Genomic DNA, 12,889 nt, shown 5'->3' on the forward strand with positions numbered 1-12,889 from the left:
AGCATGCACTATTCTTTTCGGATAGATACAGCACCAATAAGTATCCAGACCTTGTTAAGTGTGTTATACCCTGCACAGTTTAGAGCCAAAAACAATGACACATTTTGAGGTCACCCAGCTTAACTCTGCACACAGAAGTTTCTGGACAGTTCCATCAATACTTACAAATATCTCAGTTGGGATCGTGGGGTCACAGAACTGTTCTAAAGTTGGATTGCAGTGATGATTGCACAACTCCATAAATCCACTAAAAACCATTCGATTGTACACTTAAAATAAATACATCTTATGGTACATAAGTTATCTCTCAATAAAGCTGTTTTTGAAAAAATAACTAAGCATTAAAGAATTGGATTCACAAAATACGTTTGATGTTACTCTATCAAATACAGGAGATAAAACTAGCTCTAAATGTGCTCTTATACGTATCAACTTATGACCAGGAGCAACATGAAGTAATAGAGAGGCATTCTTCTGTCCAGTGGAGGCCATGTTGTACTTGAACCCAAGCTTGGTGATGAGAACTCACTCACTATCTAGCAGGAAAACAGATTTTATAAAAATAAATCATTACCCGACAATGCTATGAGTAGTACCATAGAGGTAGGGCCAATGCTTGGGAGGACTAGTTACATCTGGGGAACCATGGAGAGCTTTACAGATTACATTTAAAAGAATGAATAGGTGTTCGCTAGGCAGAAAAAAATTCTAATAAAGAAATAAAATGCAAAAAATGCAAACAGCTACAAGAAACAACAATGTATGGTATGGAATTGATGCATTTTTAAAAAGTTTTTTTGTTGAGTGGATGAAATAAAAAAGTAAAAAAGTATGTGCATCCTCAAACATGTCATGCAATTTGCATGTCATACTACAACATGGACAGTTTCCCATGCTAGTACAAACAGATGTGCATCAGGCATATTAACAATTGTGGAGTATTTCATTGCAAGGATAGATTATAAACAATCTTAGCAGTATCTAAAAATGTCTTTTATTTAGCATGTCTCATGAGGGAACCACAATGCTTAGCTAATAATGCATCATAAAGAGGTCCCTAAGCATTCTGTGAAGGGAAGTTATTCAGCTCCCCAAAGTCCTGAGATCACCGGAAACAGAATGAAGATGGACAAGACTGATAATAAAAATTCTGACCCAGGGGTAGGGGTGTGTGTTTGTGTGTGTGTGTAAAATAAGACAATGAGATGGTACGAGCAAAGCAGCTAAGTGGAGTCCGCAAGGGTGACCACTGACGGCTTAGCTCCCTACCAAACGGAGAGAAGGGGAAGGCTTGGTAGGCCGCAATCAATCTGGAGAACTATGAGGCAGGTCTACCTCAGCTGCTGACGGATTTTTTTAATTCTGACCAGGGATCTCAGTACCATAAGAACATTTTGTAAGTGGTAGCGCAGAGTTTTAAAGTTCTATTCAGATTTTTTTCCGAGACATCAATTTATACATTTAGATCCAGTCCAGTAGGAAACATTACTTTAACCTGGGATATTGAGGCGATACAAATGAGTACACTGGAAGCTGTATTTTTCTTTATACTCTGTGCATGTCATGTATTAATGCCTCCTTCCTGAATGGAAAAACTTATCCAGAAAATGCTCAGACAAAAGAAGGCCCCACAAGATATAATTTTACTCACAAAATTACATCAACAGCATGCTAAACATTAAATATGTTCTTGATGGTCTTCAAGGTCTGGACACGTTCAAGATATATTCTTTTTTCCAAAGTTTTGATATATAATTGACATATAACTTTGTATTAGTTTAAGATGTTCAAGATAATGACTTGATATATATAAGTAGAAATGATTGTTACAATACATTCCATTAACATAAAAATATATGCCATGTTTCATGTATTTGCGTGTCATCCTCATGCGGGGTCACACTAATCTTCTCTATCATTTCAATGTTAGTGTATGCTGCCAAAGCAAGCACCAAATATATTCTTTATACATGTGAATTAAAACTCAAGAAGTTTTAATATCTTACCACAAAGAAAGGAGCAGTGTTTTCAATGCCTGGATATTAAAGGGCCAGAAATACTTAATGAATGCTCAGTGATCAAATGATCTATCAAGTCCTCTCATGAAAAAGTTAAATTCCTTTGTGTTATTTATTGGCTTATCCATTTAAATCCTGACCCTACATTATTTCTCCTTGCCAAAAATGGAAGATCTTTTTCAATTTGTCAAAGAACGATAACATTGAAAAGCCCGAGAAAAGTTAACCTGAAATCTGTGCACTTTTGTAAAATTAATGCCTTCACCTATACTTAAATGATCTTTCCTTCTAATCAGATTATAAATCATAAATTAAATTTCAAGTCTTCTTTGTTTGAGTATGTGTGTACAAATAATTCTTAATATTCTATGGATAAACTAAGAGGCTTCACTATGTTCACAGAGGATATTTTAACTAAGTTATCAGTAATCTAATTTTACTTTATATGCATTAATTGGTAGCGATATCTTGATATATTTATATCACATACCAAACCTTTCTGTGAAATCTTACTATCTATTTGAACTCCATTTCACAGCTCACAGGCTGTTTCTGGAGTTAACTCAATGTGCTGATTTTAGGCCATTTGCAGGTGGTAACTGCTGTAACCAGGAAATATTTGGTTCCTCTCAAGATATTGCTAAAATAAGGTTACCATAACGTGTAAGTTTAATGGTTAAGAATATTTAAAAAGTAGTAGTAAACATGATTTCTATACTTTTTCCAAAAGGATACAGCAAACGAATTTAATTTAATTCTTTCCTGAAAAGTAGATAAAGTTGCTGCAATAGTACCTCTACAATAATGAGAGCTGCAAATCCCTGCAGAACAAAAACAATGTTTCCTATTTATACACATATATCTTTAGAGACCGTCTCATTCACAAAAACAAAGTCCTCCAAGCCTAAAATGAAAAGGGGAAGGGCCAATATTTGTTATATCACACTTAGATACTGCATCACTTCGTATGCACGTTGGCCACAGACTGTACAAATATACAAAGATAAAGGGAAGTCTTTGACAATGACAGCCCACTTTAGAATTCCTTCGGGGACACTACATATTCAGTTTCAAGAGTGTGTTTATCACAACACCTATATATATATATACACTGGATAGGTAATAAATAGGAGGCTCATTTAGTTCATACAAAATAAAAATCAGTATTATTAGATCATTTAGTTGAGATATCTAACTCAAAATTGCATTGGCTAGCCTAGAAAATCCTTGAAAACATTATATTAAAATGCAACAAACATCTTAGTATTCCTAAATATTTCTCATATTTTTAGCAACTGCTTACATTGTTTTGTAATTAGAAAAATGCCCACAATTAATGTATTTGCCTCTTTACTTCTCTGGCATGATAACCAAGAGTTTGTAGAAGGAATTTTATACTCAAAAGCCATCTAGGATGCCCACTTTTTAGTTTAGTATGAAACTCATAATATAAGCCAATTATACAAATTATGCAAATTCTTTTACAAGCAAGTAATTTATTTTTACAAACAAATTATTTTTGTGTCATGTAACTTTTGGTATTTGATCACTTTGGGGAGAGAACAGTACAAAGAAAACACTTTCATAATGCTCAAAAAGACAACCAAAAACCTAAGTTAAAAGATTAAAATTCAAGATAATTTAGTAAAATAGAAAACAAATATTGTCACCCGTATCGCCATTATATGTGAATAGGAAATACAATGTAAAGACCTGCCTTAGAACCCAGGCTATTCATACAACCATAGGACACCACAAACAGCCTCTTGGTTCGTTTCTCTGCCCTGCCCCCTACCCCCGAGTAACCTGCTTGGAGTAAACAGGATCTGAATTCAAGCAACTGAAAAATGAATTCACACAACTCAGAAGGAAATAGATGCGAATGCCTTAAACAAGTTTTCAATTGGAATCATTAAGAATAATTTAAAAAATCATAGTATAATAGTGAAAAGAATCACATAAGGTAGTGACGCTGTTACACAATGCCTGCTGTGTTGAAATTAGGGGGCAGCTTCGTTGGAAGTTACACTGGAACGATACAGCACACATTTCCTTGGGCAAATGGTATAATCTGAGCTCTGTGTTACCAATCTGACTTACTTAGACATCCTTACACTTTTACCTACATGGTGAACTGAATATTGACTGTGCAGGGGAGGAAAACGTAACTAGATAAAGTTTATAGAGTGCTCTGAGATCGCCGAGTACCATCTGGTTTTCCTTTTTATTAATGTTTAAGTCTTCGCGGAAGATAGATCTCCTCTTTGCCATGCCCACTTCCCACCGTATTACTTAAACTGACACCATAAAAAAACAAACACTCTGTAGTAAATTCTAGTTTGATATATGTTAAAATAACTTAATAGAAGAAAAAGAAGAAAACTTTCCAAAACAGAGGGCTGCATGCATATTAATATTAGTAAGTCTAAAGCCATAACTTATAAACTCTAAAACAAATTAAAATAAAAAGAACATATACACTGTCATGGACTGTTTTTCCAAATATAGCATACTATAATATGCTAAGAGTTTCCATTACTTAAGTTTTCCCAAAATAAGCCAACTTCTTAAAAAGTGACAGATTTTAGGATCAGAAAAATATCCCTAAAGTTCTCAAAGAGATTTTTACATTTTCACCCACATATAAGAAATTCTTCCTATACTAACTTCACTCTGAGCAAGAAAGAACCTTAGAACCAATCTACAGCTACTTTGTTTTTGGGTTTTTTTTAAGATGAAAATTATTGAAAGAGTGGTTGTCAATTAATTTGGCACACCCATCATTTAATAGTTATGTTTGGAATAGCCCATTACTATGAGACCCTAAGGGCTAATGTATGCAACAGTTTAGAAATTTTCAGGAGCATAATGATAGCTGCTTTCAAATGGATTAAAAGACTCTAGATATTAACGTGGAATGTATTCATCTAGAAAAGCCGTGATGGGATTCAGCGGCTTTCTTATAATTTATTAATTTCCTAATGCTGTTAACTTGAATTCCTGGGGTAGGGTGGGGGATAAATTCCTAGCATAATCCTTAAATTAAATATAATTAGACTGCTGAACAGAGATTCTTCTCATAGATTTCCAAATCAACAGAGGGCTCCCCCTGCTGGTACTGGGTCACATGCCGGGGGCAAATCCATGGAAGAAAAAGGAAACAAACGCTTCCCCTGTGCTTTTCATCCATCTGTCCTCCCATCCGAACATCTATCATCCACGGACAGGGCAGAGCATTACCTACTTCTGGCTGAGTAACATACTATGAGTACACAGTGGTATCAGAAGGAAAAAGTTAGCTTTTCAAAAGCATGCAAAGGGCCTCGTATTCCAAGTGCTTTAATTTCAGATAATCATAGGAATATAAGAGATTTATTTAGTCAAAGCCCTTCTAATTCTTCAACATCACTAAGTAGTTGTGCAGTTTGAGTAGATTGCATTTTTGGAGTTACCCAAACAGGGGAATGAAAGCTCAAATGCCTAAAGGGCCAGGTAGGTAACATACACTAGTACAGCCAATCAGACAATAGGGACTAGTGGGGACTGTGGTAATCTGGAGATGGTAGGCCTAACTATTTAGCATATTTAGCTGCTACTCAGCTAATTACTTGTTGCCATTCAGCAGTTCAGCTCTGTGGTAGCTGATTTTCAGATTTTTCCCAAGAGAAGCTAGAAGCTTGGGTGTGAAATGCCCCAGGTTTGAAAACACTGCTTGAGCCAACTGAAGTATATGGTAGGGCACATTCAGCCCACAGACTATTGGTTTGCAAACTCTGACCCAGAATCAGAAAAGGAACTTACCTTCTGCCCATTCCCCTCTGGCAGATTCAAAGATTAGAAAGTTCTTACATTTTACTTCAGTGTAAATACCAATCACGGATCTAACGTCAGCCTTCTAGGGCCTCATATGTAAGGTGATCCTTATTCCCAAAGAACCAGAATTTTCAGTTGTTTAATTAATTCTTTTTTTTTTTTAATTCAAAAAGCATTCATTGTATACCCACTATATGTGAGGCCTGGGGCTAGGAAATGGCAAGTAACGAAAAGGACATGGTACCAGCCCCTGCCTGGTTTGTAATTTGTAGAGAGACACTAAACTAAAAATAAAAAGCTGCGTGAAGGGAAGACCCAGACAGCCCAGCCAGACCCCAGAGTGACCGTGGCTCCTTCCTCCGGGATCCATGGGATGGCTGTGCAGCCCGAAACGCTTGCAGGACTGGTGCGCCCTGGAGGCCATGTGAGTGGGCACTTGGCCTTGTAGACGGCGGAATGCACCCACACACGCCAGCCGCCCTGGTCAGCAATGGCCCCAGGCCCTGGTGCAAGAAGCGGCAGTGGTAGTGTGGCGGGCAGGCGGCATATGCAGACTCCAGGGGGAAGCGTGAAGCCAGGCTGCAACCGGGAACAAGCTAAGCCGCCTGGATGGTCAGGCTCTAGCGGCTTGCAGTTCCCAAAAGGCAGTATTTTTAAATGGGAGAAGGACCGCCAGGTGGAGCCTGGGACTGCTCTGGCAGAGAGAGGGTGGTGGGGCTTTTCTCTGGGTATTCTGGAGGGGATGGGCTCTGAGGCAGAAGCCTGCCATTATTCCAAAAGGTGTAGCTTTTGAATAAAAGACCTCTTTCCTTCTTCACCACGCTTCTGCCGCTGGAATTTGCCTATGGGTGGTGGCAGGCAGCGAGCCCCTTTCTGTTCAGTAACAATATCGGTCACCTATATAGAATTTCCACTCCACTGCTCTCCTCACCTTGGCAGTTCCCTGCTCTGCAGGGAACAAGAACAAGACTGAACCCTGAAAGCTTTGAAAGCAAAACTGGAAAAGTGGGCAACAGGCTTCTAAACATCCCTTAGGTTGCCTCAACTAACACTGTCATACGTGCTAAGGGAAAGACTGGTTAAGTAAGTCACTAAGAGGGAATAAACCTAGGTTACGGAATAAGATGAAAAGTGAAACAATCGGATGGAAGTGCAGAGCTCAGTGGCCCGGAAGAGACAGCTAAACTGGGCTCTGATTAAACATCAGGGATCTGCAGGCAAAAACAATCAGTTAATATTTCTTCCCCAGTATTCTTCTGCGCCATTCACCACCACTTTAGCGACGACCTGTCATTCCTCTGGTCAGGATATTTCACTTTTACTATTCTTCCGCTGGACTACGAAACTTACTAGATTTTTACAATCATCTGACCTACTGATATAAGACAGGAACTAGTGGACCAAGCAATAATCCCGGCCTGCAAGAATGTAAAGCAGGTCACTCGATGCTTGCGGCATAGCACAGAACTTCACTCCCAGCAAACATCTCTAAATTCCCGGCATGCTTTGCAGCCAGCAAATCCCAATTGTGGTTTGGTAAGGAGATAATACTTTGGCTAACATTGACGGTGAGAAGGAGGCATTCTCTCTCTAAAGAAACCCTTTGAATGCATCCATTATAGCTTTAGGTTGCAGACACCCATGCCCCAGTTCCCCTGATGTCCAGCCACCATAAAACCTTGTAAGATTCTAGAGCCAGACCAACTTTCATCTTCTTTTAAGTTACCCCAGGGCTCCAAACAACCACTGCTACGGACAATGTAGCCCTGGCTCTGGCAGCATAACACAGTCAACAGAAGGACAATAGGCACAATTCACCCAACTACACCACAGGGCAAATGACAGCAGCATGAAAGGGCACTAAACCTGGGAGTGCCACACGCAGAACTTCACCAAGGTGAGTGCCCTCTTCTCGGCACAAATAAGACAAACATGTAGAGCGTAGCATACATATTGTCATGTGCCTCGGCCACTAGACCTGCCTTTCTAAACTGCGGAGCAGATCACACCTGACTTCTACTTTAAAGCTTCCTATGTGTGGCTCTCCATCCTTTTAAGCACAGCACTCGGGTTCCTGCACAATCGTGTCTTAGCTTCCTTTTCTGGCCTTCAGGTGAACTACTACTGCACACCACTCGCCTCCCGCTGTGAGTCAAACCATTTCATACCTGAACTACTCAGCTGCTACAGAGATGGTAACTACACTGATCCTGCTTATAATCCAGTAAAAACTGGCTGTCCTCCAAATGTTATTAACTCCATGATCACTAAATCAAGAGATTTAAGTGGTTTTTCCAATGAAGAACGTATCACAAAGGTCTAGGAATATTCATATTTATACTAAAGATAAAGAATGATTATTTGGCTTAATGAGGAGTGTTTTAAATAGCAAACTCCCTGAGTGCTCTGTACAAGAGGTTTGATTTGCCAAAAAAAGGGTCTGCATACAAAAATTTTAAGCATGTATCCAGTTCCGCTTGTGATACTTCCCATCAATATGGTTCACAACGTACAATGTGTGTTTAATAATTTAGCACTTGTCTCCACTAACTCATCTCATGGGAACTAGCACACCTGCCAATGTGAAAAGAAAGTAGAAGAGGAAGAATGAAGAGGTGGGAGAAGCGTTTTATAATTTGTCAAGATATCGGGATTGGTGGCTCAGTTTTATTTCATCATTATATTGAACAGACTGAAAGGTACTCTACAATGCTTTGGCTTTGAGCTGCTCCATCCACATTTCCCCTCTGCACTCCTCATGTTTAAGCAGGGATACAGGGTGACCACCACCAGCACACGCTGCTCTGTGCTCAGGTCCTGCTTGAGGGATAGAGCTCGTGGTGTGGACCACAGCCCGCTGACTGGTTCTCAAAGATCAAGGTCAGGGCCTTGGCCTTTTATCATTGGTATTCTGTACACTGCCACCCAAACATGCATGTTTGGGAGACAGAGGAGGCCAGTGAAGTGCTGACAAGCAGGAGAAAATACTAACGTGTCTAGTGCAAAACTTCATATAGTTTATTTGACAAAGGAAGTAAAATTATCAGGACACTAAAATAACTAATTTGCAGCTAGTATTAATTCTATACAATAAAATTTAAACACTGGAACATATTTTTCATCATTAACTCATCACAGTATATTATAAAACACATGTACATAATTTTAACACTCATTATTTTTAAGCACTTGGCCAAATGTACTAGAAAGATTATGAGAACTATAGTATGCCTCAGTCATTTCAAAAGGTAAACCATGAGACATAAAAATTATAGACTAGAAATAATAATTTTGTTAAAACTTTGTTAAAAATAAAGTTATAGTTGCACAAATTTACTGGAAATCTTTAACAGCACTGAGTTCAATGAAATAACAGTAACATTTTTTAGGGTCCTTACTATGATTTGGGCACTATTCTAATAAGTTTACATATATTACCTTGTTTAATTTCCAAAACAACTCTCTGAGGTAAAAAGAATCATCATCCTCAATTTACTGACTGAAGCACAGAGTAATCTGCTCAAGGTCATATAGGCAGTAAATGGGGAGTTATTTAATTGACTTGAAAGTTCATACAGATTATTGAAGGATCATTATATTTATATAAATATGCCTCAGGTGTGGTCTGGTATGTATAATCAAGGTATGATATTTTATTGTCGTTACTGGTAAATATAAGGAGGAGTGGTACCAGATGCTCCTATTTGCTAGCTAGTCTTCCTTTTAGCGTATATTAGCTGGTGTCACATGCTAGAAACTAGTATGTGTGGCTTATAAAAATCACTCTCCTTACTTTATAGTCCCATACTTCATAAACAATACTTTACCACAATATTTAAGTCATCGATTTACATGTATCACAGAAAATACAAAATTAAAACAATTTACCAATGATGACTGACTTGCATGTAGATGAAAACTTCGTAAAAATCAATCTTCAGCCTACGTTAGTTTATGCAGTCCCTGGGCCTACCACAGTGTTTGCAAATAATGGAGGCATTTAATAAATAGTCAGTTGTTTAAAAGCAAAATTAACAGACACCTGTTTGGTATTCAGTTCCTTCTACTTCCTGAAAACATAATGAAATGGACCACTTTCATCTGGAATTCATTCTTATATCAAAAGAAGAGTTGGCTGAAATGAACAAACCGATTACATCGGTGTTCTTAAATAGAAAGAACCAAAAAGGATGATACATTTACAAAGAAGCTGCTTACCTTACAAACAGAAAGAATATTAATATTTATCAGTTTCTTGATGGTCTGCAAAAAAAAAAAATTTATTATCTATATAAATTTGATCATGGAAATGACCATGTTATATATTTATATATTGAATGATCTAGAGATAGATGGAAAATTTCCCCAGATAGAGGCCTTGGGAAATGACAGGGGTTGGGATGGAGAGACAGATTTTATTATTCTACTCTCAGTGTTATGGCACTTTTCTACCAAGAGCAGCAATTCATGCCAATATGCAAACTCAAGGTATAGGTATCTCCCGTAACACGGTACTTCTATAACACGGTTTTGCTCTAACACAGAGAATTAGGGAAAATTCCTGTATAACACAAAATTAGGAAAATTCCCATATGATACTGAATATGATAAAAGCTTTTAAGAGCAAAAGATAACTCATTTAAAATTTTTCATTTGAGCACGTATGTTGTATCAGTTTACTCTGAAAAGTGTAAAGAAAGGCCTAGACTTAGTTGAACAGTTAGTCCTATTTCTTAAACAAAGATCGATCCTTGCACTGAAAGGAGCACAAAGTTTGAGAACTTCAAAAGTACTTAGCACCATATAACGAAATTTATAAAGATCTCTCAGCTAAAAGCAAGCAATCTAAAATAACAGATTTTTTGTAAAAAGTAGAGCATAGAAATCAAGATAATGCTGAAGGAAGTTCAGAGGATGAGGATATCTTGTCAAAAAGAAAACACATTCGGTTACTGGAGCTCAGTAGTGATGACGAAGAAAACGTTACTTGATTCATATTAATATGTAATACTGTTGATGAAAATTGCTTTAATAAAGATATTTCTCTTAATTAGAAAAATAATATTATGTTTTTTTAATTTTTAGAACCAAACCCCGCTTTTTGTACTAGTTCTTTGTTTCACATAACACGGCATTTGTTAGGAACCCAACGACCGTGTTATATGGGGGTTACCTGTATATGCACAAGTAAAATCTGAAAGCAAAAGACATATTTAATCTAAAATAAATATGAACCTTGTAACTTCTTCTCTGCTAGTATGGGAATGGAGAAATGATTGAAACTAAGATTTTCAACAATTTATAAAAATTTTATATATTCACTCCATGATATGTTGTTCCAGTCTTTATTAAAGAATTATGCCTTAGCTTTCATTTTGGTAGAGCTAGTTTACCTGAATCAACTAGCACATTGCTATATACTAACAACTTTATGATTTTTAAATTGGTGTTTAGAATTCTAATACTTAAAAACAGAGCTCTTTTGATATAATAAAAATTAAGGCTAAAACTAGAGTTATTATTGATCCTGGTACGATACAAATGAGGTTATAAACATTTTCTCATTCAATCTTTCTAACATCCCCTTGAAGTCTATTTTATGGGCAGGGGAATGGAAACTAAGTGTGGTGGAGATCACCCTCAGAGTAGCTCAGGAAGCAAGTAGTGGAGCCAGGGCATGAGCCAGGCAGCCGGACTCCAGTGCTCCCAGTCTGAGCCATTACACCACACTGCCTCCCCAATGCCTTTCTGCATTCCTTTTGTTGCCACAATATACAAAGAATTACTTACATTGTCCAAGTCAGGAACATTCAAAAAGTACTCAGGATGCTCATATGACATTCCCACGTTGTTCACTGAAATAAGACGAGATAGTCAGCCTGCTAACATATATATTTTACAGATTTTCTTAAAATACTGAGATTAAAAATTTCAATACTAAAATTGTACGTACAATGACATAAAACACTATTTGTGGCTGGAGTGAGCTTTCCCACACTTTTCTATCCAAAATCTATCCATGACTGTACAGTTCATAGGTCTCCTCTGTCATGCAGCCTTTTTAGACCTTCCACCTAAACTAAAGAAGTTATACTCACCTTCCATTTCCACAGCCCCTTGGAGTATGTCTATTCTGCCTCTATAATAGTTATTGGCTGGTCTTGCTTAGCCCCTCTCTAGATCTTAAGTTTTCATAGCACAGTAGAAAGAGCAGAGAGTACTGTAGTACGGGAGACTGGAAACTTGAGTTCTACTTATAACTATTTCAGAAAACGGGTGACTCGGGATACGTCCCATACAGCATGCATGTTTCTTCATCTCTAAAATGAGAGCTCACTTAATCATCTAATAAGACCAGGAAGAAAACTCAGTTTCTGTAATCATGGGACATACAATGGAGCAGGAAGAGAAAGGCACTAAACAAAAAGGACTGAAACAATTATTTCATTCTGGTGCCATGGAAGCCGATGCCTGGAGAGTCTGAACCCATCTGGGAAGTGAGAGAAGACTTTTCTGTGGAGGGCAAGAGAGCAGGTCAGACTAAAAGTCCCCAGTAAAGCGCCTTTTCCTACAGGCCTATAAGGCCTCAAAGTCCAAGTCATGCTTCCTGTGTACCTACTCCTCAGCCACTAACCTATGATTGGAGCTACAAGATACCCGAGAAGCTATGAATAAATATTTATATTAATATAATTAGGTTTGCGATTAAGACTCAGATGTGCTATGATTTCCTTAGCCCTGTAATGACAAAGACAAACCCAGAATAAGGAATATTTGCAGAAAATCATATAAAGAAAATATCATAGAATTTATTTTAAGCAAATAAATAATGCAATACATTCTCTCTCTCCCTATCCCTCTCTCTCTCTGTATTAATCATCACAACAGCTACATTATCTCCCTTTTACATATTAGGAAACTAAAGTTCACAGCAGTTAAACAGCTCACCCAACGTCACAGATGAGGAATTCAAACTCAGGAAATTTGACTTCAGAGGCTAGGCTCTTAACCACTACATTAAAGCTATCATATGCCTTCAACCACTATTCAGTTCAGAA

At 37.6% G+C, this 12,889-nt stretch overlaps 1 protein-coding gene and 1 non-coding gene across 2 annotated transcripts in view; both read right to left on the reverse strand.

Moving 5' to 3' along the window:
• The window catches only part of HSD17B12 (hydroxysteroid 17-beta dehydrogenase 12), a 147,641-nt gene that overhangs the window by 21,801 nt on the left and 112,951 nt on the right, over positions 1-12,889 (reverse strand). Inside the window, exons 5-6 of the mRNA XM_090262448.1 lie at positions 11,622-11,686; positions 10,050-10,094 (exon numbers count right to left, since the gene is read on the reverse strand). Coding sequence (XP_090118574.1) covers positions 10,050-10,094; positions 11,622-11,686 — 110 coding nt within the window. The remainder of the gene's footprint in view (positions 1-10,049; positions 10,095-11,621; positions 11,687-12,889) is intronic.
• On the reverse strand, positions 1,851-1,953 carry LOC150017937 (U6 spliceosomal RNA). The gene has a single exon (XR_016509434.1). It is a non-coding gene; the product is annotated as a U6 spliceosomal RNA (small nuclear RNA).

The sequence above is a fragment of the Furipterus horrens genome, unplaced genomic scaffold (assembly GCF_987537825.1).
Source record: "Furipterus horrens unplaced genomic scaffold, mFurHor1.1.pri manual_scaffold_2, whole genome shotgun sequence".
NCBI lineage: Eukaryota > Metazoa > Chordata > Mammalia > Chiroptera > Furipteridae > Furipterus > Furipterus horrens.